At 41.7% G+C, this 27,585-nt stretch overlaps 1 protein-coding gene across 1 annotated transcript; it reads right to left on the reverse strand.

Moving 5' to 3' along the window:
• Positions 1–58: 58 nt before the first annotated feature.
• RRP1B (ribosomal RNA processing 1B) lies at positions 59–27,206 on the reverse strand. The gene is made up of 16 exons (XM_014938229.1): positions 27,202–27,206; positions 20,037–20,119; positions 19,088–19,145; positions 18,316–18,401; positions 17,209–17,270; positions 15,020–15,149; positions 13,925–13,989; positions 13,179–13,342; positions 12,495–12,589; positions 10,771–10,868; positions 10,277–10,296; positions 9,748–9,873; positions 8,227–8,954; positions 5,276–5,422; positions 4,491–4,557; positions 59–3,377 (listed from the first exon to the last, which is right to left on the reverse strand). The coding sequence occupies exons 2-16, from the start codon at positions 20,064–20,066 to the stop codon at positions 3,187–3,189; spliced, it is 2,067 nt and encodes a 688-aa protein (XP_014793715.1). The 5' UTR covers positions 20,067–20,119; positions 27,202–27,206; the 3' UTR covers positions 59–3,186.
• Between the last annotated feature and the right edge of the window lie 379 nt (positions 27,207–27,585).

Genomic DNA, 27,585 nt, shown 5'->3' on the forward strand with positions numbered 1-27,585 from the left:
TTCCCCCGGGTGCTACCCTCCCATCTCCCACTCCCCAAATTTACAGATTTTCCCAAAATACAATGTCCACAAAAAGAAGATGGTTTATTGGACCAGACTAAATGATGTAATGCTTAGACACTGTACTTGTATTAACAATGCTGTTGCAGAGGTACATAAAGTGACAGATGGGATCTTCTTTTGTGGCTGTAATTAAGTCTAAGCACAGGAAATAAATGACAAAAAGGGTATTTGACGCTTTCCAAGTCACATAGCCTTGACAGACTATAAAAGATCTTGTATACCAAGTAATGTAAATATAATTTCAGCTTCTTGCCTTGCTGAATTAATTTTGTGCTTTTGAATTCTCTTGAAGCTATAAAGAATTATAAACGATTAGAGCTTGAAAAGTACAAAGTTGATCAGATTCATAACAAAAATGTAGAGACAATCATTACAAAATACTGTCCTTTAAAAGGTATGCCACATTAACGTTGACTCACAGCATGACTGGCAGCTGCAGAGCTGGAATAACACTATGAAAAAAACCTATGAACCAATATCAAACAACTCAGATCAGTTTTTCTTTTCTCTTTTCCTATCAATACATCTCTCCTTACAGTACCATTGTGTCTCTGCAGTGGATACCCCAGATGTCACATCTCTTTCTCCTTTTTTTGTCTTCAACATGTATCAGAATTGTCACTATCCAAGTATTTTGGGTAATGTATTCAATTTAACCCAACAATGCTGATTAAACTGCATTGACAGCAGTTGGCTTTTGTTTGTAAAGTTGTCCTGAATGAAATTCCAGACACCACTGAAGACAATACACATGCCATATGCATATTTACAAAACATTCCACCAGTTTCATGGCACAGATGGATTATGCATGAATCCCAACAAGCAATCACATCAGTAAATTATTTGATAAAAAAATGACTGCCATTTCTGCCCTCTCCATTTAGCACTGTGGGCAACAATATATTTGGACGAGCAACAGGTTCAATGGATCCGCAACCAATAGAAAAAGATCCAAACAACCATTTAAATACATTTCCGTAACAGGTTATACGTATTAAAACCAAACAAAACCAAACCTCAGTGCATCCTGATCCTGGATTTTTCTGTGCACACCAGATCCACCTACTGATTGTTTGCATCTATATCCCTGGAGGAATATGGCATCTTCAACCTAATGCATTAACAACCATGCACATACAAATGTGTTTATGCATCTTCCACAAGAGACTCCTCACCCACAGTACAAGATAAACAGTACAACATATCAAACAGCCTTTTTCTTAAATCCTACTTACCATCATTTTGTCAAAAAAATGCATTATGCTAATATACAATGAGATTTTTTTAAAATATGAATGAACAATAATTGCTCAAACAGCAAGTTATCAGATGTGTTCTCCAGAGTTCTTCACTGATCAGCCAAACAAATACAAATCAAAAGAAAACCAAATAAAATGCAGTCCTTTATTTTAAACAAGAAAAGACAAGCAAAATGACTTTCTGGCAGTACCACAAGCCATGGACTGTCACAAACTTAGTGCAAGAACTGGCACGGATTAGAACTGAGCAACTGAGACCAACCAGCAATCTACAAGGACACGAGTATTTTGAAGAAATTCTAGATGAGCCATGAAAGAGCAGTTTCACTCCAGTTGCTTATAGGGAGTGATCTGGCAGAGGCCAGCATCAAGACTGGAAAAAAGTAGTATTGGATTATGCAAATATATTATATCACAAAATTTACTTTTGCTGGCTGAATTAGCCAAATGTTTACCAGTTACTGTAAGAGAAGGTAATGAAGCAGACCTATCCTCCCTCCTATAGGATCACAGAAGTTAACTCGTGAGAAGCTTCATGAATAGCTTTGCTTTGGCACCAGGTTGCGCTTTGAAGCTGAGCTCTAATGTAAGCAAAATTTTCAAAGAAAGATTTAAAATCTTCCAACCATATCAAAAACGTTTTTATTTTCATTTGCTCTCCCCTTCCTCACAGTTTCCCCTCAGAATACATTAATGGTCTCTCACAGCAGTACACCGCATTCTTTACCAAAGAAGCAAGGAAAAAACAAAACATGCATAGTAGTAATAAAATATGCAAATAAAAACTTAACACAAGGAAGTGATGCAGAAAGAATTCTTCTGGTTCTACATCAAAACCAGAACCAAGCTGTCTGGGCTGTGAAGTTTTACCCTGTATTGAGAGGCACCAAAGCTTTTAGAGAGAGATGTGTGTCCTAACCAAAGATACACTACACCCATCAAGCTCTCTTTAGGAATATCTGAGGTTCATTCACTGAATGAGATCTGAGTTCTGGTACAATGTGGTGACACCAGCTGCTAAAGTAGAAAACGAGGAGTCCTGTCAGACCTTCAGGAAAGACAGCAGTGGGGGCTGGGGAGAAGACCTGCAAACATCAAAGATTTCTCCTGTGTGAGAGCATTATTTCACTTACATTAAGTAGAAGGAGCCAGCTTACGATACGACAAGCGTAAGCCAGCTTTGGCACTTGTGTTACTGAAAGTAATGTGGTGACTGTTCCCAACTCAGCAGGCAGCCAGCTGTGAAGGTTTATTTGTAACAGTGACCACTTGAGCAGCTAGGCATTTCTTATTCCAGGGAAAGCTTGCCTCCTGCCTGTAAAGCTACCCAAGTCCAGCTGTTATCAGAGACATGAGGTAAACGTTATTTCCAGAAGAAGAATTAACAGGATGCCAAGGGTGACACACAAAAAACAATGGGATAAAATTTTAAAATACATGAACTAGGAGGTTTAAAATCTACATTGTCTTTTTCCATTTTAAGCCCAATGAAAGACAGTTTAATAGCATGACGTACAAGTATTCTTAAAACTGGCTCAAAAAAACCCCAACACCGGAACAATCAAACCCTGAACATTCCTTAATTAAATGAACAAGTCTCTTGGGAATGACATGGGCAGAGACCATACTTTTTGTAGACCAAACCTGAGCAGAGATTGGATTGTTTCTTTTCTGTAAATACACAAAACAAGTATTTCAAGGTACAGCTGAAGTGGTGTCAAAATAGCAATGACCCAGGTCACAATCAGAATTTTGTATATACAATTTGTATTAACTTAAAAAAATAAAGAAGTTCAAAATACCTCCAGAGAACATTCTAGGTTAGCAAAATGTCCTGTACAAAAGTAGGCCACATCTGTTGGTTTACAAGAAGTCCACAGCAGTTGGTCTCTTCTTTGCTGCTATAGTAAATGGTTTCTTCATTTGAGGCTGTCCTGCTGGGGTACCTGTGGGTGACTTCAGCACCCCATGGCGGGGTTTCTGTTCAGGATTGAAAGCCACGCGGGACGGTCCTTCTGGGCTCACTAATATACTTTTGTCAGTCTTCTTAAACTCTGTTAAAAAAACCAGCAAACAAGTTAAAAGAAATACAGCTCCTGGAATAACTGTGTCCATCAATCAACTGTGGGATTGCCCAGCCCTGGAAGTCTGCCTTAGATCTCTATGTCTATCACTAAGGACCAGAAGCCTAAGGCTACAGAAAAAATGGAGAGATGGTGGTGGAACTCTTAGCAGAGTTCCTCTGAGAATGGGGTCTGTTGCACAGAGAGGCTGTGAACCAGCCCCCTTGTTTCACAGGACACTAGAGACTCTGGGCCTCAGAAACAAGTGTTCCTGCTGTCCAGAAGAAGACCAGACTTTAGTTTAAAAGATGACAATGGGCAAGAAGTGGGTCTACTCTGACTGTTAAACAGCATCGCTCTAGAGACTTTTCGTTATCCCTTCTGCTGACAGGTAGGCATTTATTTCTCCTTGTGCAGCCAGGTTATATTAACACAGAGATATATGCAGATCTAAACCCACTATTCTTCATTTGAACTTGGCCTATAGCACATCTCAGAGAGTTAAAAAATTTGCAAAATTAATACATGGAATAAGCTTTTATGCTACGGAGCAAGACATTTATTTAACAGGGAAAACACTGTCTGCTTACAAATGGGATCCAGAAGGGAACTGACATTTATCGACTCATTACCATTAATAAACCACAGGCAGCCAAGATGAAACTGAAACTCTGCTATTAAACAGCCCGAGCTCATCAGCATATCAGCACCTTTGTCCTGGGAGACAGAAGTGAGCAATGGAGACTGTGAAGTGCATGTGTTTCCCTTAGGGGTGCCCTACAGAACAGGCAGCTCCGAAGGGAGAGCCCATCGCTCTGCTGCACTCTTTTCTATCCATAAGGCTCCTTCTGCAAGCCAGTAATGCAGCACACTGCAATCAGGCAAGTCGAGCTGTTGAAATCAATGTCCTAAACTTTACCATCTCCTCTGGACAGGAACTTGAGGATGGTTTATAAACTATATGCAAATATTGAAACAAAAAAGGGATCAGAATTAGCCCATTTCAGAAAGTTGAAAAGTTTAGGTGTTTAATCAGTGTGTACAGCTTCCCCTTTCCTCAGCTACAAGAGAGATTGTGGAGACACACAGATGCATTAGACTCACCAGCAGTCATGTTTTTATTCAAGCCAAACGTGACTTTTTTGGAGCTGGGTGACTGCAGCTTGTTCAGCTATAAAGTAAAATAAAGACACGAAAGAAAGTAAGATTTCTGAGGCAATGCTACAAGTTCTTTTACCTGCATCCCATCAAAACCAAGGCAAAGCAGCCTGCTTCCTTCATTTAATTTAGAACTCCCCCAATCCTCTAGCAGTGACCCCTGCTAATACAGCACTGTTTTTCTAGCCAAAAGCAAACATATTCCATTTCTAGAGAAATCACATATTCTCCTTAACATCATTACATAATTCAACAACAAACAAGAAGATATTTGTGTATTAAATACACTGGCCACACTGCACTCAGGCCTCAAAGTGCAGAGAGGGCTTGAAAAGATATTTCGTGTTAAAAAGGTTTAGAAAAGAGGGCAGTCTTTTGAAGCCCTGTACTGTTGCCTGTCTCCACAAATGGCAAGACACAGAGGCTCAACGTCCCTTAGCAAGACTGAAAGGCAGTTTATGCTTTTGCTTTCTTGCAAAATGAGCAGGTTCAGAACAGTGTCCTTTCAACAAGAAGGTATTTTTTAAAGCAGGGGGGAAAAAGAGATTTTAAAGATGCCTACGACTCATTTTCTGAAACTCTGGAGCCATATGTGACTGTCTACAAGGAAATTCAACAGCATTTCCAGTTTTATCTGCCCATAAAGACAGCATGAGAGAGGTCATGCCCTTTGCTGGGGCAGGTAGCTTGGGTAGCTGTGCCCAGACTTGCCATCTGTGAGATCACATTACCTGCATGGATGCCCTGGTGGAAGAGATGGCGCTTCTAGCTTTCCTAAAGAATACTCCCTTTGGTACAGTTGGTTTTTCAAATTTTACAAAATCACTTCCTGGTTTTCCCTTCTTTTTCTTTAACGGTGATAGAGCAGTGCTGCTTTCCTATAAAGAAGGGAAAGGAAAAAAATGCTGTCAGTACATAAAGTCTGTAGTTAACTCTACCTAGTACAGTGATCGGTGCTCAGAGCTTACCACACACAGCTTCTGTAAATATTGGCACAGCTGAGACACAGCTAGTTGGTAGTCACATAAGCTAATCATCACGGTGAACTCTCAGGAGTTAGTTTTGCAGTTAGCATGGCTGAAAACAGAAGTTTAAGTAGGCTCTGTGCTGAACTAGGAAGGCCATTGCAAAGCAAAGAAGGAAGAACGTGTAATGCATTTGCCCAGCCCGTCAGAGCACAAAGAAAGATCTTTTCTTCATGTGCGTGAGGCTGCCTTACAATTCACCCACCTCTCCTGCTCGTGTGTTGATTCTTTTCCCTTGCCCTTAAGCAAAAGCTCTTTTGTGGTAACTCTGGATGCATAAGATACACAACTAATGAACAAACCCAGCTTTAGGCTAAGATGGAGACTTTAGAGAAAAAAAAAGCAGAGTGTGAAGTCTGTCTATATTCTCAGAAATCCAGCAACTGCGAATTGCTACTAGTTTGCTGCTTCAAATTCATACTGAGGACTGCTGTTTAAATCAATCCTTCTCTCCAGCACAAGGCAGTTCTTAGGACGTGTACTGACGGTGCTGCTAATGAAGTGCACCGCTCCAAAGCTTTCCAACCTGTTGTCTATGGGCCCCAGGTATCCGTGGACTACTGTGAGGGGAAGTTCAGCTATGCTTCACAGCAACCTACAGATGTGAAATTCCTAAAAGCAGCTCGCAGCCATATTGTGGAAAACGTCCAGGGTGTATGGCCTCATTCCATTTGAAAATTACTTCTGCTTTACATAAAGTAAAAAAGCCTCAGTCTTTTAGCTTTCTGAATTCTTGAGACAAGTGTGAAATAATTCTGAACTTGTCTGACTTTTCCCCTTCTCCCCCTCTTCCTCCCTCTCAGTATTTGAACCTAATTTTTTGGAGGTGTGTGTTGTCTTTGAAATCAAGAATCAAAACACACCCCTCAGGATTTCTGGGCACAAGACCAGTATTACATAACTAAAACCAGGAAATAAAACGACATGTTATTTCTCAAGCAATGAAAACAAAATTAGCAAAACCTAATTTCCTCCAGATTTGTGCATTTTAGCTTTACCCTGCCCTCTTGTTATACCAATATTCTCATTCTCCTCCTGACTCAACTTCCAAATTTCTCTCCTTGTCTCTGTTCCCCCACTCCCGCTCAACACACACATATGCACACAGCTACCTGGACTGGGCAAGAAACAGCAAATGCTCTAGTTTCTTTGGAATTACACATGGGAAGAGTGGATTCATTCAGGCTGGATATTAGGAAAAATATTTTCACTGAAAGGGTTATCAGCCATTGGAATGGGCTGCCCAGGGAGGTGGTTGAGGCACCATCCCTGGAGGTGTTCAAAAGACGGGTTGATGTAGTGCTGGGAGGTATGGTTTAGTGATGGTGTTGCTTTTTGTTTGATGTGCGGGTGTCTATTTTTGTCAGTTAGGTTGATGGTTGGACAAGGTGATCTTTAAGGTCCCTTCCAACCTAGAAGATTCTGTGATTCTGAGTGGCCCTCTATCCCGTGTGCTGACTGGCCAGCCAGCCAACAGAGAGGTGCTGGCATCATGCTGCTGCCTTTCCCTCAGGGGTTATGCTATTTTGTGCCAACAACTAATTGCCATGAAGCTTGCAGGAACTTCATCTTGAATCTATCATGCATCTTTGAACCTGTTGGTCAGATGCAGCAAAGTTTTACCAACAGAGATGGGGGTGGCATAATCATATTTTCTGAGAAACTAAGCTTTCATAAAGAAAGAAGGAAGAGGTATACAACACACAGTATTTAGGCAACAGAAGAAAAAGCAAGAAACAAGCAGTTAAAAGAATATCAGTGGCAGGAGAGGGAAAAACCCCTATACTCTCTCTCCTAGCCACACTACCAAAAATATAAAGTGCAAAATGCTTCTTGACTCTCAAACTGCTGAGCAAAATTAACCCTATTCTTCTTATTGCCAAAAAGAAAATGGGGGTGAGAGGTAAAGGGGAAAAAAAAAGCTTGTTCCCAAACTCCACGACATAATTTTTTGAAGAAGACTACAATCAGACCTTCCTAGTGAAGAAACAGTATTGTCTTTGTAAAAAACTGGACCATTCTTAAATGTGATCTTAACAGCTATTGATGACATTGGAGGTCACAGTGTCATACTCTCTTTTTACTCTTTCCTTAAATACTTTCCCCACACAGCACTAACAATTTGTTTAAGATTTAAGAGTAGTGAGCTAGCAAAAGAAACCACTATTGGAATTCCTGTGGGCAAATTCACAAGGAGCTTATATTTATCTAAGTGTGGGTGCTGCTGCTGCAAAAGGGATGTTCCATCTTCCTGTTCTACTTCTCATCCTTTTGCCAAAATATGCCCTTTGTGACCATGCTGTAAGCTCAGCCAGAGATCCAATGTAAAAGAATAATTAATCCAGGGATCAAAAAAAAAAGAAAAAAAAAAGAAGAAAAAAAGACAACCCCATACCTTAACAACCCAAGTTTCAGCTACGTGAGTTCTTTCAACCGAGTAACTGGCACAGGCTTTAATGTGGCTGCACAGGAGGGTGTAAGACTATGATGATGGGCGTGGATTTCTGGGAAGCTGAGTTCTTTTTGGTAGCAATGCATGATGACATCAGCATGCAGCCTGCCCGTAAAACCCCACACTCAGAAAGCTAAATATAAATTTGAAAATGAGCCTGGCAGTTCTTTTGAAGGCGGCAGAGAAAAGAATGAGATGTACGTACCGCCTTCCTGCTTTTCTTGCATGCAGTCTCCAGAACTCCATTGGCTTCGACAGAGTTTAGCACCTCTTTTACTTTTCTCTTCTTTTTCAAGGTTGCTGCTTTCTGGCTGGAGACTTTCATCCCTTCCAAACCAACTAGCTTTGGCTTTGTCTTCAATTTGACCTTTCTGGAGGGCGCAGATTCAGAGCCTGCTTCTTCTGACAGGGTCCCCTTGTTGGATTTCATATCAGTTTGCTGCAAAGGGGTATCTCCATTCACTAAGACAGCCCCTGCTTTCTGTTTCTTTCTCATGACCCTAGGAGTTAATGCTGTGACAGATGGGCTGACATCCTCTGCCTCACTGGCATTAGCTGGTCCATTCTGACACGTTGGTTTTACAGGAGCATTTTGCACTTTTGGATTCATTTTCTTCAACTGACTCTTTTTACTCTGTTCTGCGGCTGTTTGACTGCTCTGCACAGAGGTACCGTGATTTTCTCTGGTGTCAGTTACTATGTTTGTGGTCTCATTTGCCTCATTTACTAGCAATTTCTTTTTCTTCCTTTCCTTGTTATTTTCTGGCACCTTTCCCTGACTAGAAGCATTAGATCCAGATGTTTCAGCTATTCCCTCCTCACAATTTCCATCAGCTGTTCCAGAATCAGCACTTGGGCTGCCCCTCTTCCTTTTTTTCCTCTTCTTCTGGGAAACTGATGCCTCTTCTGCACTTGACAGCTCTTGTTCATCCTCTACATCCACCCCAAAAAGAATGCCATAGAAACACAGATGTGAAACACAAAGGTACTTACAACAACTGAATTTCTATTTTTTTTCTTTCCTTTCCTTTTTTTTTTTTTTTTTTTTAAATAGAGGTACTGTTTCCCTGCTATCAGCAAGCACAACAGTTTTACTATTACAGCTGGTCAGGACATTGCATTCCTCTGATGCCTGGTCCAATTAATATTTTGCTGATCTTGCCTTGTCACAGCTAACATCTAAGCTGTTCCCTGTGGTAACCCTGTTCTGTATAGCAATATTGCTAGAAAATGTTGTCATTACGCAATGATGACAACTCAGGGGTTCAGTAGTTAGGTGAGATATTTCTGGGGATGATTGGGTTTGTGCCACGTCAATATAAGCCATGATGGTAGAGATACTTGCACCTGGTTCTCAGTAACTCTCTTCACCTTTCCAGAAACACCCCTAAATTCCTGTATTTTAACAGTCATGCTATTTTAAGAAGACTGACATGTTACTGTTTTCCTACAGTAGACAGAACTGCTCAGTGGAGCAATGCAAACAACTGCTTCCACATTTGCTTTTGATTGACATTTTTTAGGTGATACTTGCCTCAAAATTGGTAACAAAATTCCCACCACTATCAGAGAGACCTTAATTTCACATTTAACCTTCATCACAACATGATACAAGTCAACACATCCTGAACAACAGGTTTGCCTTCTTCAGAACAGTATCTGATACTTTGCCAAGTTACACAAGTGGCTGCAGATTGTCCTCTTCCAGAGGTTGATCTTGCCTTACCTTTTACTTTTTCCAACTTGTTTTTCTCCCAAGGCTTGGCAGCTTTTTTCTTTCGCCTTCCCCTGCTAAATTCATCATCGTCTTCATCTGTAGAAACATCTTCGGGAATATCCTGGGGGAAGATTCCTGTTGAGGAGGAAGGATAAGGGATCTGAAAACTACTAGTTCTATTTCTATTAACGGTATTAATGCTGTTCATATACAGCATAACTCCCACAGAAAGAAAATCAACTCCTTGTTCCCCACTCAACCCGAAAGAAAATCATATGAGAGATTCCTAGTTAAGTAAAAATAATCCTCTGTCATTTAAGGACAAAGTAGAGGGTTGCTCAAATTGTGAAGGGGATTTGGCTATTTCACCAAAAACATGTAATGTGTCTTAATGAGATTTAAAAAAACCCCACAAAATGGTATGCTTGAAATATACATTAAAAAAAAAAAAAAAGATTTCCAGTACACATTGTACAGGAACATTATATATCCTTTAATGGAAAGAAAATACTGTGTCTGGACACTGCTCAGTCCTTACCTTCTGCTAAGTCCTGGAACCTGGAGGTGGGGAGGAAGGGAGAGAAGGAAAAACAAAATATTACTGGTTTAGTACCAATAATAACACTAGCAGCACAGTACTTGGTTCTGCCAAAATAAGAGCAACATAATTTGCACAGGAAGTTACAAAGAGCTCATTCCGGAAGAGATCTGCCTCAGAAATTCAAAAACTCAAACCAAATCACTGCAAGGACTGAGAGCAATTGAACACTTCTCCCTTTTCTGTAACTTGCATCACACTCAACCTGATGTCCCACCCTGCAGTACAAATCCACCTCAGCTAGCTGCAGTTGTCTAGCACCAATGAGGAACAGTAGCACAGGCTCCAAGCACCTCATGCACTCTATCCAGGGCTGTGAGACAAGCCTCCTCTCGTTGACACTGTCACCAGGCCAAGTGAAGGCAGAGAGAAAGCAAAGTAAAAGCTGTTTAGGACAAGGAGGCACATGCAAGGTGTATTTCAACAGAACTCACTTTTTGACCAGCTTGTACAGACGCTTTCTGTTACGGGAAGGAGTATTTTTCTTGCTCGCCAATTCAAAGAGTTTGTCAGCAACAGCCTTATAATCAAACTGTTGGAGGAAAGTATGATACAGCTTTTCTTAGTTAGCTTATTCATGCAAGATAACCCAATGTGACTCATGTTATCAACACTTCGAGTAGCGTACGCATCCTTTAAACAGTCACTTCCTTTAAACACAAAGTATTTTTTCTCTGTTGAAATATACACCCCCTTCACACATGTATACTGACTTTTACAGATCATAGAATGGGTTGCGTTGGAAAGGACCTTAAAGATCATCTTGTTCCAACCCCCCTGCCATGGGCAGGGACACCTCCCACTACAGCAGGTTGCTCAAAGCCCCATCCAGCCTGGCCTTGAACACTTCTCTGGACAACCTGTTCCAGTGTCTCACCACCCTCATAGTGAAAAATTTCTTCCTGATATCTGATCTAAATCTCCCCTCTTTCAGTTTAAAATCATTACCCCTCGTCCTATCTCTCCACTCTCTCTAGGAGTCCCTCTCCATCTCTCCTGTTCCCCCTTTAGGTATTGGAAGGCTACTGTAAGGTCTCTCCGGAGCCTCCTCTTCTACAGGCTGAACAACCCCAACACCCTCAGCCTGTTTTCATAGGAGAGGTGCTCCAACCCTCTGATCATCTCTGTGGCCCTCCGGGCTTGCTCTAACCAGTCCATGTCCTTCTTATGCTGGGGGCCCCAGAGCTGGATGCAGTATTCCCGGTGGGGTCTCACAAGAGAAGAGTAGAGGGGTAGAATCACCTCACTCAACCTGCTGGTCACACTTCTTTTGATGCAGCCCAGGATGTGGTTGGCTTTCTGGGCTGCCAGTGTGCATTGCCGGCTCATGTTGAGCTTCTCATCCACCAACACCCCAAGTCCTGCTCCTCAGAGCTGCTTCTCCAGCCATTCTCTCTCAGCCTATATTTGTGCTTGGGATTGCCCCAACCCATATGCAGGATCTTTCACTTGGCCTGGTTGAACTTTATGAGGTTTGCACGGGCCCACCTCTAAAACCTGTCCAGGTCCCTCTGGATGGCATCCCCCACCTCCAGCATGTCAATTAACAGAACTGTTGAACTCACTATCACTTTCTCAAACATTCTTAATTCTTACTCAAGAGAGAAGCCAACCAACTACAAAACACCCACAAATACTTAGCTAAGTATCAGATTTAAAGTGTGTCATGTCCAAATTCTTGGATGCATGAAGTGTATCTACGTGCATGTGTGTTTGATGGGTGGATCTGTCAAAGACACCACACTGCACTGGAAGTGGGTCTAAAAACAACCCAAATTGCAGCGTTACCCTCTCGCCTACGTATCCCATCATCCTTTACCTTTGCTCTTATTGTAAATGAAACTTATGCTGACTGCTTTACCGCCCACAGTGACTTGGCTTTTACCATACATTTTTGAACTCTTGAAACAGGAAGGGAGAGCAGAAAAAAGAAGGCATGGGAAAGAGGAAAGAAGAATTCAGACAGGGATTTATTTTCTTGTAAACTACTCACAGATTACACACTACATAAATACCACCTTATATTAGAGGAGAAGGAGATGAAAAATTTGTAACGTGTTTATCTGATTTTAACACCCTTTACTTCTGTACCTCTTGAAAGGGTTGGGAAAAAAGAAAAGAGAGGGTGAGTATCAGTAAGAGCAAGTAAGCTACAAACCTGCAGCACCGTCCCGATACCGTCATCAGCATTTTCATCATCCTCCTCTGTTTTTTCAGAGCTCTTTGCTGATTTTCTTGACAAACACTTGTCTGCTATTATAAAAAAAAAAAGACTGAATATTAATATTTAATTTGTGCAAACTGAGAAAGCACACACTACTCTGATAGACAGAAGATCGGGTGCATCTTTCTTCATACTATCTTGTGAGCCTGCTCTGATTTAACTACTTTATGTCACCCTTATGCAATACACAACTGCAGCATTATCAGTACCTTTTAAAAAATTGCCTCTGTATCAGAGTATGTCTGGATTGAAAACCTTCCTGCTCAGCTTTTTTTTTAATATTTTTTTTTTAACTTAAAACTCCCACAGAAAGCCAAAACCTCATCTTCCTCAAAAATGCTATGGACATCCAAAAGCCAAAGCCAGACTGGGTTATCATCTAGCACTTTTGCAGAAAGCTGATACTGCCTGGTTTTATAGAGGCCACTGATTTTTGTGACACGCTCTTTTGTAGTCACTTTGTTTAAGCACATCTGAAGGGAAGAGAGGAAAACACAATTATCCTTACAACACCTTGAACATGTGTTTGACTGGTTCAGAGCAGAAATGTATTTTTAAGAAAACAGATTTTTAAGTCCTAGCAACCGTTACCAGGGCCATTTAGAACTTCCTCCTCACCTGTGGTATTAAGCACCTCTTCATTTTCCTGTTTGTCTTCTTCAGATGCATCCTCCTCATTGCTGTTGCTACCCAGTTCTTTCATTAGGTCCTCGATGGCGTAGGGGGACTGGTCCACAATGAGCTCAAAAATACCAGTGGCTACAGCATGCAGCGTACCTCGACTGTGGTACAAGAGAGCAGGGGTGAGAGCTGAAGGGCAGAAGCATACACACCCTCCCCATCACATTATAAAAATGGAAATTTGAGGGACACAGGGAAAAATGGGTAAGAAAGAAGGAAATGGAAGACTATCTAGCTCTCCAGGTGAGGAAAGTGAACCTGCTTCTTCCTTGTGTCCTTCCTAAAGGACACAAGTCCTTTAATTCAAACAGCGTCCTGGCAATGTTACCCTCTTAAATTTCACTATGTTTATATGCTGCTCTATATTACACTGCAACAACAAAGAATCTAACCAGCTCAGCTATTCTATGCATGTTTGAAAAAAAAAAAGAAAAAAAAAAAAAAGAGACAAACCCAACCAACAGAGGTTGATATAATTTTTACATATCCATGAAGACAATCTATAGTTTTGATAAACACAAGTCATCTTCAAATGACTGTGCATATCGTTAGTAAAATATCCTTCTTTCTCTACATTCTGAAGTTATACTATGACTCTTTTTCAATCCGTTTATTACCATGTGGAGTGGTATATGCAGAATTTCTTAATTCTTAAAAACTATTTATCCTTTCATTAAACTTACTCCTTTGATGTGGCAGCAATTTTGCAGAAAGGCTCAATGAACTTGAGATTCTGGTCTGCTGTGAGCTGTATGATTAGAAAGAGAGAAAAGGATGAGTACAGTAAATATTGTATGTGTACACTCAAATTTCTTGGTTATTTGGTGTAGGGGGATCTTCTTTAAGAACTTAAGGCAAAGCCTTACACTACACTATCTAATTCCAACTGACAGGAGTATCCAGCAACTTTGTGTTACCACTAAATTCCAGATACTCCCTAGAATCATTACAAAAATGTTGATTGCTTTGCAGGCTTTAATCTACTGAGTACAGAAATACAACAAAGCTCCTTATTTTACATATAGAAACACAAGGCAGAGAAAACTTTTTTGTGTGCTTTCACAAAGAAGGTCTGTAGCAGACATGAATAAGATCTGAGTTTCTCTTAACTAGACTGCCAGCTACAGCACTACTCACGCTCCACAACCCAGAACCACAAAAGCTGCAGGCGGGATTGCTTTCAATACTGACTGCAAAGAATACAAATGGAAAACTGCTAACAGCTTCCTCCATTGCAAGGAGATGTATTAGATGCCAGAAGCAAGAGGAAGTAAATCAGCAGGAGCCTGGAAGGAGCATGGGGCAGCAGGCATCTCGCCCTACTGGAGTAGCAAGAGAAATACTCTGGAAGTTCAGCAGCACCAGCTGCAGTAACAGGCTCTCAAATGCTGCAGAATCCTGCATCACTTTACTGTCAACCAAAATTAAGGACAACTGAAACAGCAATATACAGCAGAGAAACACGGGTGTCATCAACAAAATGAACAACTGGATGTAGAGGGTAAATTGCTCAACGTAAAAGCAACAACAGGCAAATAATTGACAACTTTGAAAGCTCACGTTCTTCCTCTATTCAGGTGTATTACATAATCAGCAAAGAGCAGGCTTTTATGACAGCAAAACTTGCAATTAACTCACTTCCTCCATGCTTATTCAATGTTGCTATGTTACATTTAAAATTGTTTAAACATACATAGTCTAAAAATTTTATTTGTTCTAAAATGCTGCATGCCATAGTTAACATTAACCAGGGAGAAAACGACAACGTATTTTCTAACCTCCTTTGCACCAACTTTAGCCAATTCATCCAGATAGATATCAATGAAATGTAACTTTATCCCAGTGGGAGCATTGCTTTCTGGGTCCATAACTTCCTTCATTAGTAGTGGCAGCAGTAGTTCAATTAGACTGAAAAGAAAATAAGCACAAGACATTCATATTTAATTGCTCGTGTTCTATTTGCTTTGAAAACAAACTCTAGTCATTCACAGTTTTACCAGTTCTTTAAGATGGCCGTTCAACATTTCTAAGAAAGGATCAATTTTCATATTTTTCAACAAAATTAAAAAAAAAAAATCCATCCATAATCAGAACTCCTTACAGTCTATGTGATTTTGTAGCATCAGACAATCCACTCAATGCAATTTGCTATGGTGAAAATCACTGTTTTAAACTTCAGTCCAAATTAAAGTGTGAATTTTATTATGAGATATGATTGATGTGTAGGAGGAGGGATTCTGCCACTTGAGCAGGGCATTCCAAAGATACAGCTGTCGCATTCATCCACCCCTGATGAGCAACACCTCATACCCTTCCATTTTATGAGAAGATTTTCATTTTAGTGCACACCCAAGGATTAAATTTAACACTGCTCCTTCTCAAACTTCTTTCAATTGTGCAGACTTTGCCTTTGTTAAAGCATGTTATTCACTGCCCCTTGGAGCAAACCAATTACACTGAAGAACAGATCGAGGGCTAAGCTAGGCATGAAAAAATCACCATCCCAATAGCTCAAGCCAGAAGTGAATGAGGTGTGTACAAGTAGGACTGTGGCTCTGGTTAGTGCCTTCTGGGCACACAAATACTGCTGGAGTGACATGGCTCAAAGAGACATGCTGTCACTGCTTCAGCTAAGCAGCACTTGGGACTTTTTTTTCTTCTTTTTATTTTTTTTTTCTTGAGGCCTATCCTTGCTATCTTTCAGGAAAGTGAGGCTTTGTATATTCCACGCTTTCTCCCCTGGCGTTCTGTGGGACCTCCTGCAATTTTGCCCAGAACAAATGTTTCCGGTTCCAATGAGAATTTAAAGCATTCCAAAACAATAAAGATTATTTCAGTTTACATTAAAACTCATTTCTTCAAAAGCATTTTAAAAGAAAAGAGAAATGGGAGACATGCTAGGCAGCTTCTAGGCTCCGCCTGGGAGGGAAAGGCTCCCTCACTCCGAGCTCCCTTGCTCTGCAAATAACAGAATTATGATCTTCTCCCACACTGCCACCTCTGGTGGTGAAGCACCTCCAAGCCATCCTTCCAGCTGGAAAAAGGGAGGTGAAAGCTGTAAGAAACCTTGTCAGAGATCAGTTTGGGTGACTATGTCTTTGCCATGGGAATGTGTGTGGGAAAGGGCTTTGGCTTTATCAAACCTCCTCCCGCGCTTTCTGTTCCTGTCAAGGAGCATTTTCATCTCTTCAACCTGTGGTTATTCACCCAATGCAAAACTAAGGTAGAACACAGGGGATGGGGTATACTTGAGCTTTGCATTCTTTTCTGTTTCCTCAAAAACATGCCTATATGCATTCTACATTTCAGAAGGCGAGAGAGAGAAAGGGTAACAACACCGGGTCATCAAGCACTTTTAATTAAGGGACTTAAAGCTCTTCATAAGTTTAAACACAGAGCAAGCTTGGAAGTGGTACAAGAGCTCTAGACAGAGCAAGATGACTGCAATTACTTGCAGTTTTATAGAATATGGAAGAAATATTAAAAAACCTCCCAAATAATTCATTTTCTGTATTTTTTGGGATGCAAGTTGCCTGTCTAATCTCTCCACAGGTGATAATCCATTGATAGCCTCCTGGCTAAATCACTCACCTCTAGCAAAGCCCATTAAAAATTTTGAGCCCTTAGATTTCACAACTGCTTGGAAAAACACATGACAAGTTGCTAGGTTCAGATTTTGCATAAGCATACATGGATTACTTTCTGAAATGTCTTTCTGTGGAACATGCACTACATGCCTTGGGTGAATGTCAGAGTAATCCATTACAGTGTGTATTTAACTTAAAGTGCAACACCAAACTTTGTTTCTAAACTGGAAATCTTAAGTGATCTGGAGAACAAATAAGCCTTAGTGTTAAGATGACAGCGCCATCTATGGAGAAAAAGGATCTATTAAATGAAAATACATTTGATAGAGGCAAATTGGGCAACTTCTTCATGATGCAGCTACATTCAGAAATCTGCTTACCTTTCATCCCATTCATTTCTTTTCAGCACTTCAAAGGACTGCCTCAAAATCCTACGCATTAGCTGCAAAGTATAAAATTTGTTATACATGTTGTTCATAAAAACAGACAAAGGAGTTACGGTGACTGTAATGTGAATAGATTTCTTAGTAAACCTCTTCATAGCACAACACAGTGGAAAGCTTCCTCACATGAACATTTTGACAGACTTGTCTATCATGTCAAGCAACAGAAGGATGCTGTGAAGCTCAAAAGACAATAAACTATTTTCACAACCTAAGGCCAGAGAAATCCATGACCCCATCTACTACACAGCTTTCTCTTGCTCCATCACCCTGATATCTTCATTAAGTGCTGCCAAGTCTGAAAACCCTCACAGCTTAAATTGGAGACAACAATATGGGGCATGTGATAACAATAATTCGATTTACTTGAAACTTGCACTAAGAGACAGCCATATGTAAAATAGTTACATTAAACTGGCTCAAAACACTTCACTTACTGAAAAACCTGGTTTCTGCTAACATTGAGAAACAAAAAGCACAGTGAATGTGGCTGCAATTAACTGCTTTCAAAGAAGAAGATTGACGTGATCTTGTTCTTTACAAAAGGTAAAAAAGGCAGGTCTTTTAAGCTCCTTCTTTCTCAGATGTTACTATTTGTTCTAATGTAGTGTTTCCTATAGAAAGAATCCTGATAGCTGAATGCACTACAGCAGATACTTTAGTGGTGGAAAGTTGCGGGTCTCGTGACAATTACTTTATACAGAGTCATAAAAAAGTCTTTAAACAGTCTGATCTAAATAACTGATGTTGATGCAGTGTCCTCTGAGACAGTATGTATATTCCATAGAGAAATCAGTGAGAAACATCACTACATTATAAAAGAAGGCAAACAAGAAAGCACTTGCAACCTGACATAAGCTGGTGATGGCTTTTAGATTTGCAGTAAAAGCCTTTAAAACAAGTATCTCTTGCAATGTGTCAGGAAGATCGTCACTTGTCTTCTCTTACAATATACATAAATGCATGTGCACACAAAGCTGCCTTCCAGCACACCACCAGCACACCTTTTCTTGCAGAAAAGACTTACAAGAGAGTTAGTATTACCATATAGTACTTATCGAGACGCAGATTGTCTATCCCAATCCATTCACGGTTCATAGTTTGCCAAAATGTCTGAATGAACAGGTGTCCTGTAAGAGACAAGAAAAAATATCTGTATGTCTGGCATAAAGGTTTTTTTTGCTAACAAATAGAATCTCAAGAAGTCACTTAAATGTGAGAAAGGGACGCATTTCCTAAGGGATTTGCCTAGTGATAGGGACAGAGCTATGGGAAGACACGCTTAAGACAGGTAGAAGGCCAACTCAATTAAACTTAAGAACAACACAAGAAAAGGCACACAGCTACTTTCCAAGACAACTATAATTACAAGACAGCTTTGTATCTATTTCATGTTATACACAAAAAAGTTAAAGGAAAATATCCATTCTTCACTAATTTCTACCCATGCAAGTTTTGTCATTGACCGAGCACTCAAGTGCATTTTGAATTCTAGGTGCTTAACAGCTCATGGAACAAGATTGGGTTTGGGTAGGAAATACACAGAACAAGTAACTCTATGCAGAATGACAGGTTTACTTTGCTACCCACCCTGCAAAGTCTCACCTTTTTCACATTGGAGATACAACTCTTCCCCTGAAACAACCAGAAACAAACTGCATCTCATGCTTCCCTTAATGCAATCACACACACCACTTGGACAAAAACCAAAGAAAAACAAAGCAGCAGCTCTATCTGGCTTCCTCTATTCTGGCACTGTGATAGTGGCCTTAAGATCACCAAAGATGAAAAAATTAGATAATGAAAAATTACTTACGAGCCTCTGTATTCTGAATGACATGGATAAGCTGTGAGATATTGTCTGCAAGTTCCTCCTAGAAGTAAATAAATAGTTAGTGTAGCATGTTTCAGAGCTTGGTATCCTCACTAAACATGCAACCAGAAAACAGCAAGTAGTATAAATATCATGTAACATCCCTCAAAATGAAAAATACTTTTCTTAGTACTGCACTTATCCTTCCACTGGGATTAGGTCAGTTGTAAAAGAAGGTTTAAGGCTATCAAGTCCCGTTCATTTCATCAGATTTCTTTTTGACATCAAATCATCTTTTTGAGAGCAGACAAAATTAAACTAGGAGGAGAAAAATCAAATTTATTTAAATTAACCAATGATGTAAAACTTTAAGAGTACTGTTTTCCTATAGCTTAATTGTAGGTGGAGCTCACTGTGCTACGTGTGAGATAGAGCTTGTTCATGCAAACAGACAAGTAGGGAGTAGGGTAAGATTTGGAAGTAGGGAGACAAACTGGTAGTAGTTGACAGACGTCAGTAGTTGGTAGTAGAGGAAGTGCCACTGAACTAGAAAGAAAAGGAAGTGTGAAACTTTGAAGCAAGGCTAACTAATGGTTGCAGGTATATTGTAGTTGTAGTTAAGGGCAGATGGCTGTTACTGCTTTAGTTCCACCAGATCAATACACTTCATAACAGCATATATTTCAGTTCTGGTTTTGCAAAGTAAACAGCTACACCAGCCATTTGGAGGGTGGTTCCAAACATGATACCATTTAAGTTTCTACTCATGTGGTGAGGATCACTGAGTTACAGTCACCTCTCCTGCACATGCACACGTGCAGCAAGGGAAGGAAAAAAAAACCAACCATGACCAAACTCACTAAGGTCATCTTCACTATTCTAAATTAGTATGACCCTGTGGTGTATTTTAGAAGAGACTCACTCAAGCAAATATAAAAACCAGTTACTATACCTGTAGCAGAGGTTTATCCTGCATCCACATACAATAGAACAGGCCCTTCCATACTTTTAGCAGTTCATCCTGGCTGAAGCCACCTGTGGTACAGAAGAAATCTGAATGAAAATTAAAAATCCCACATTTCCACCAAAATGTTTTCCTGCAGTTCCCTCTTTTTCCTGGATTTTATTTTGTTATATTCTCTTGAGCACATCTTGGTTCCTACTGTAAGCATGCTAATTGGAAGCCAACTTAGCATACGTCAGTATTTCCATGTCAGGAAGCTTCTATCTTGCACCACAAGAACAAATATTTCAAAGAAATCACAAATGAGATGAGATGAATTCTGATAAATCCCTCTGGCATATTTCTAGCACCAACTCTGATGGATATTTTAAATGAGGGCATCACGTCTTATTTTGCAACAGAGGTGATGTGCGAATCCTCAAACATAACTGACCAGGATTTTGGGGTGGTTTCTGTTTTGTTTTGTTTTTTAAATAAAGCCTCGCTTTACCAATAGGGTTTTTCCTCACTATGGGCTTATTTTGATGGAATAAGCATCTGGCAGTCAACATATTTATTTTGATATTTAAATTCATAATCAAAAAGTCTGAGCAACCATAATGAAAATACTTTCCTTAGAGTCAGTCTTGAGGCACAGTATCATCTGAATTTTAACAAAGAGTATCTTCTCTATTAACACTACAAAAATTCACATTCTAGTCAAAATCACACATTACAGAAGGGAACACTACATGGAAAAGAAAATTTGACTATAAGTAATAGTTGTTCAAGAATGTTTTAAAAACTGTGTTATTCATGACATCACATCAAACACATTTCTGTGAAGTAAAATTATAATGGCATACTGTTACAAGGTAGCTACAGGAACCTACCTACAGCTATTTTCAAATTATGGCCTATTATGTACTCTCAACTAAGTTTAAAAAAAATCATGTTAAAAGAGTAATCATCTTCAGTGAGCTCAAATTTTCTCCAAAAAGATCACTGTCACTTTTGAAAATTTTTCAGGGGTCTGCCCATCAAAAAGCCTGAGACCTAGTACTACATCTAAATTAAGCACCTCCTCCAGGGATCAAATAATTTGAAAGCAATTATCACTACTGAACCATTCTCCACTCAGACAAAAAACTGTAAACACGTTAATGAAATCATCTACAGTCATGCTTGGTTAAAAAGAAAGGAAGTAGAGTTGAGCAAAGGAAATATGCATAAATGCTACGTAGGAAGCAATATGTCTAGTAATATTCAGCATTAATTATGAATTTAACTTAGACTTGTCAGTAATATTAAGATTAAATATGAAAGTTTGATTCACTGATTTAACATTCATTGAGATATTAAAATTAACAACATTTATTAACAGAATTATATGCTATATATGTAGCGGTAAGAAGCAGGCTCAACCTCACAGGCAGCACTAGCTCTACAGAGGGATGAGACATTGGGCTGTGTCCAGGGCACGTCATCTCCTAACTATAAAGCTGCCTCAGGAGTTCTTCCCTGTCTAGGGAACACAGGCTTCTGTGGGGTTGCTTTTCATACATGGAGGGCTTTTTCAAGTGTCCTGGGCCACGTCCATTTGACAAAGGACCCTGATCAAAATGTTCTAGAGCTAGTTTCTTATGCTAGTCATTCAAAAAGAACTTTCAGGGTTGGGTTTTCCACTTTATGTGCCCTGCTGTCACCATCCACACCTGGCAAACAATAATAACTCAAGCAAGGTATTCTAAAACCTGAACCTATTGTATTAGCAACCACACTGTGCAAAACGGAAGGCCTTTACCTTAAAGCTACCTTGAGAGATATTTTGGTTTTACAGCTTGCTGTCCCTATGTACAGTGCAGGAGCTTGGATTAGCAATGTTACAACTACTCACTGAAGACACGCTACCTTAATGCAAACCTTGTTAGCATTTCTGTTTGGGAGTTATGCTTTTTGACATTGCTATCACTAAAACTCTTGCAATTTTTCCTGTACTAGGTAATCTCCAAGAACCAGATCCACATGGGCTCATTTCAGTGGAAATGACATAAACCCCTTATACACCTGGGCCCAAGTGCACGCAGCTCTGTCAGATAGGAAGCCACTCTGCAATCTTCCCTCTTTTGCTATAAGTTACTTTTATTTACTATTATTTCACCAATTCATTTACTGATTGTCATCGTAAATATATCCTCCTATTATCAGTCTAGCACAGCATGCTCTTCCTCTCTTTCAAAGTAAGGATTTTAAAAAGAATGAGTTAATAAGGAAAGGAAGGTCCCTTTCCAAGGAATAATGTGCTCATCCAAGTTCATCTGCGCCCACGACGACTTCAGAGCTTCAGTAGTTCTGTGCCTTCTGTAGAGTTTAACCTCTTGTTGAAAATGAAAAGCTTTAGTTTTTCAAAAAAGTTTCCCCAGCATGACTCAGAGCTGAGCCTTGGCACAGACCATGCTGAGCCGTCCTCTCCTACCTATGAAACATGTGACTGAGGGGAGCGTCAGGTGAAGTCCACCACCTCTTTCAAAAGTTAGCATGTTCCCAACTGTTCAAGAGGATCTAGCTGGGTTATCTAACAAATGAGCCTCATCTCTCTCAGAACACTGGATGGATATAAAATGGCTAATTAATAAATAACTTAAACAAAAAATAATCTCTCCTGAACATAACGCCTTCTCTTCAAGTCCAAAGAAATTAACCTTTGTTTAAATATTTCTAGGTTGACTAGCACGTAACGGTAAGTCAATCTAAGAGCTCTGAAATTAGTCACCCTTGTTTCCTACTCATTTGCATTTCATGTTTCATGGTGGGCTGACTTTTAACATGCAGAAGGTTCCCATCCCAACTGACAATTTCCCTGTGGTGGTTTCCTAGTGTCCTAAGGCATTAGCTCAACCTGCAACCTTCTGCCTCAGTTAGAGTGCTCCTGTCCATCTGGCAGGGTACTTCCACAAACCTAAATGAATCTTTGCACTTTGCCATGAGACACACAGAGCACTACTGAATGCAGAGAAGCCACATCCAGCTTAGGAAGTCTCCAAAGCTGAAAATAGCTAGAGGGTCAGAGAGTACTTGCGAAGAATATAATGTACACTTGCTTGCTCCTACTAATCCTGAGGTAACCCCTAGATCTATGGTAACTGTCAGAAATTGGATAATGGGCTATCTAGCTCTCTGGCCTGACCCTGTGAGGCTGTCAAATGTGGTTAATGGATCAAATATCATTTGGAACAGGAAGAGGGTAAAGGGAAGAAACAACATGTATCTCCCAGTGTCTTTTCAAGGGATTATCTCAGGTTCAACCAGCATTCCAGTTTCAGTTTAGCTCCTGGGGTGCCAGGTGTAGGCTGGCTTCCCGAAAGCCAAAGGAGTGTGTACGCATAGACCTCCGTACTGATTTCCCAAACGCTGTGGCAAGGTTTACTAGGTCAGACACAGTGCTCTGCAAATGCTCACGACCAGTTTCCCTCCCATGTCGTGTCCAACTTGCAACACAGTGTGCCGGAAAAAGCCGTCCAGAAGCATCACAGAATCTCTTGGACATCTCCAGTCTGTGCTTCTTATCACTCCAACGGGAAAGTTGACACATTGTGTGAATGCATGAATGCATGAATGCAGTTCAGACTATGACTGACCTCATAAGCCTCCCATAACCTGCATCCATGAGGAAAAGGTGCACAGGAGGCACATTCAGGTGCAGACAGCTTCAGACTGGCATTACTAGACACAAGTTGCTTTCTGGGTCATCACTTAAGTACCCATTCACTGGACTCTTAGTTCTAAGGTGGCAGTATATGGCTCCAAGTAAGATAATAAACCTTGTTGGAAAAAAGCTTTTGATACCATGAATGTGGAGGTAACAGGTAACCCAGATAACCTGAATGAGTAACAGAGAATCGACTGCAATTGCACAAGTGGTGAAACACTCCTGAGCTTTCCTCACCTCCCTCCAATGCTCCTTAGTATCAGTCACAGAAACATGCAGCCACCGCCGCACCAGACAGTATAGCAGAAAATACAATTATATGCTCATCCTGGTTTCAGCTGGGATAGAGTTAATTTTTTTTCTAGTAGCTGCTGTGTTCTGGATTTAGTATGAGAACAATGTTGGTAACACATATCGGTTTAGTTGTTGCTAAGCGATGTTCACATTAGTCAAAGCCTTTTTTAGCTTCCCATAGATGGAGCATAGATAGGACATGCTGGCCAAAGGAATATTCCATACCATAGACATCGTGCTCAGTATATACATTGGGGTCAGCCAGGGACAAGGGATCTGTGATTGCTGGGTAATTGGTCATCAGGTGGTGAGAGTGACTCGCGTTGTACCACTTTGTTTTGTATATTCTTTTACCCATATTATTATTTTCCTTTTCAGTTGCTGTTCTATTAAACTGTCTTTATCTCAAACCACGAGGCTTTATTCCTTTGCCCTTCTTTTCTCCCTCTTCTCCCTGCCCTACTGGGGGAAGAGTGAGAGAGCAGGTGTGTGGTCCTACTTGCTGGCTGGGGTTAAACCCGGGGGAAGAGTGAGCAAGCAGGTGTGTGGTCCTACTTGCTGGCTGAGGTTAAACTGGATTTAGTATGAGAACAATGTTGGTAACACATATCGGTTTAGTTGTTGCTAAGCGATGTTCACATTAGTCAAAGCCTTTTTTAGCTTCCCATAGATGGAGCATAGATAGGACATGCTGGCCAAAGGAATATTCCATACCATAGACATCGTGCTCAGTATATACATTGGGGTCAGCCAGGGACAAGGGATCTGTGATTGCTGGGTAATTGGTCATCAGGTGGTGAGAGTGACTTGTGTTGTACCACTTTATTTTGTATATTCTTTTACCCATATTATTATTTTCCTTTTCAGTTGCTATTCTATTAAATTGTCTTTATCTCAACCCATGAGGCTTTTTTCCTTTCCCCTTCTTTTCTTCCTCTTCTCCCTGCCCTACTGGGGGAAGAGTGAGAGAGCAGGTGTGTGGTCCTACTTGCTGGCTGGGGTTAAACCACGACAACACTCCATATACTGGTGTGAGTTCACTCTGGGTCAGCTCATCACCTTTTCGTCCTGTTCCTGAGAATGAGCACAGGGTCTACACCACTCCCATCCCAGCAACCTCAATGCTGCCAGCAAGACCCTCTCCGCACCGCCCCAGGGCCAAGCAGATCCTCCCTGCAGCCTCCTGAGCTGGCGCTCTGCCCTGGTCTGCCTGCGGGGAAACTTTACGGGCGAGAATCATGGAATCATAGAATTGCTGAAGTTGGACTAGAGATCATCTGGTCCAACTCCCCTGCCCCTGACCTCTAGAGATCATCTAGTCCAACTCCCCTGCCAAAGCAGGGTTGCCTAGAGCAAATCACTCAGGACTGCATCAAGGCAGGTCTTGAAGATCTCCAGAGAAGGGGACTCCACAACCTCCCTGGGCAGTCTGTTCCAGGGCTCTGTCACCCTCACCCTAAAGAAGTTCTTCCTCATATTTGAGTGGAACTTCCTATGTTCCAGCTTGTGCCTGTTGCCCCTCGTCCTGTCACTGGGAACCACTGAAAACAGTCCGGCTCCATCCTCCCTCAAACCACCTTTTAGATACTTATAAGCGTTGATAAGGTCTCCCCTCAGCCTTCTCTTCTCCAGGCTAAAGAGCCTCAGCAATTTGAGCCTTTCCTCATTAGGGAGATGCTCCAATCCCTCCATCACCTTTGTTGCCCTTCGCTGGACTCTCTCCAGCAGTTCCCTATCCCTCTTGAACTGGGGAGCCTTTTCCTTTCCCCTTCTTTTCTTCCTCTTCTCCCTATATACATTGGGGTCAGCCAGGGACAAGGGATCTGTGATTGCTGGGTAATTGGTCATCAGGTGGTGAGAGTGACTTGTGTTGTACCACTTTATTTTGTATATTCTTTTACCCATATTATTATTTTCCTTTTCAGTTGCTATTCTATTAAATTGTCTTTATCTCAACCCATGAGGCTTTTTTCCTTTCCCCTTCTTTTCTTCCTCTTCTCCCTGCCCTACTGGGGGAAGAGTGAGAGAGCAGGTGTGTGGTCCTACTTGCTGGCTGGGGTTAAACCACGACAACACTCCATATACTGGTGTGAGTTCACTCTGGGTCAGCTCATCACCTTTTCGTCCTGTTCCTGAGAATGAGCACAGGGTCTACACCACTCCCATCCCAGCAACCTCAATGCTGCCAGCAAGACCCTCTCCGCACCGCCCCAGGGCCAAGCAGATCCTCCCTGCAGCCTCCTGAGCTGGCGCTCTGCCCTGGTCTGCCTGCGGGGAAACTTTACGGGCGAGAATCATGGAATCATAGAATTGCTGAAGTTGGACTAGAGATCATCTGGTCCAACTCCCCTGCCAAAGCAGGATCGCCCAGAGCACATCACTCAGGACTGCATCAAGGCAGGTCTTGAAGATCTCCAGAGAAGGGGACTCCACGACCTCCCTGGGCAGCCTGTTCCAGGGCTCTGTCACCCTCACCCTAAAGAAGTTCTTCCTCATATTTGAGTGGAGCTTCCTATGTTCCAGCTTGTGCCCATTGCCCCTCGTCCTATCGCTGGAGGCCACTGAAAAGAGTCCGGCTCCATCCTCCCTCAAACCATCCTTTAAATACTTAAAAGCATTAATAAGGTCTCCCCTCAGTCTTCTCTTCTTCAGGCTAAGGAGCCCCAGCTGATTCTGTGATTGCTGGCTCATGGAGAGCCTGCCATCCACCAGGACCCCCAGATCCTTCTCCTCAGTAGTGCTTTCCAGCAGGTCCACCCCTAACCTGTATTGGTACCTGGCATTCAAAAGGCACCCTCTGCTCCGCTAAGGGCTGCTGGCACCCTGTGATGAAACGGATGCCTAAAAGTAAAAAATTAAAAGCAACCAAAAAGAGAAAAGAAAAAAACAACAAACAAACAAACAACAAAACAGCCCCAAACCAAAAAACCACCCCAAAGCCCCCGCAGGTGGCGGCCCCGCGGTAACGGCGGGGGCACAGGGCCCGGGTGGCGGCTCCACCACACGTGCTTCCCCGCACCCTGCGCCCGGCCGCCGCTTCCCCCGCAACGCTGACGGCCCCGGCCCCAGCCGCCGGCCCCATCTCGATCCCCGCCGCTACAGCCCCGCCAGCCCCGCCGCCCCCGGACAGCGCCGGGCCGGGCCATGCCGCCCCGCTGCGCCGGGCCCTACCGGCGGGGCGCCTCTTCCCTCCGCAGCCCGGGATTCCACTGGCCCTCTGGGCAACAAGGGCACATTGCTGGCTCATGGAGAGCCTGCCATCCACCAGGACCCCCAGATCCTTCTCCTCAGTAGTGCTTTCCAGCAGGTCCACCCCTAACCTGTATTGGTACCTGGCATTCAAAAGGCACCCTCTGCTCCGCTAAGGGCTGCTGGCACCCTGTGATGAAACGGATGCCTAAAAGTAAAAAATTGAAAGCAACCAAAAAGAGAAAAGAAAAAAACAAACAAAGAAACAAATAACAAAACAGCCCCGAACCAAAAAACCACCCCAAAGCCCCCGCAGGTAGCGGCCCCGCGGTAACGGCCGGGGCACAGGGCCCGGGTGGCGGCTCC

Source organism: Calidris pugnax, unplaced genomic scaffold, assembly GCF_001431845.1.
Source record: "Calidris pugnax isolate Ruff unplaced genomic scaffold, ASM143184v1 scaffold25, whole genome shotgun sequence".
Taxonomy (NCBI): Eukaryota; Metazoa; Chordata; class Aves; order Charadriiformes; family Scolopacidae; genus Calidris; species Calidris pugnax.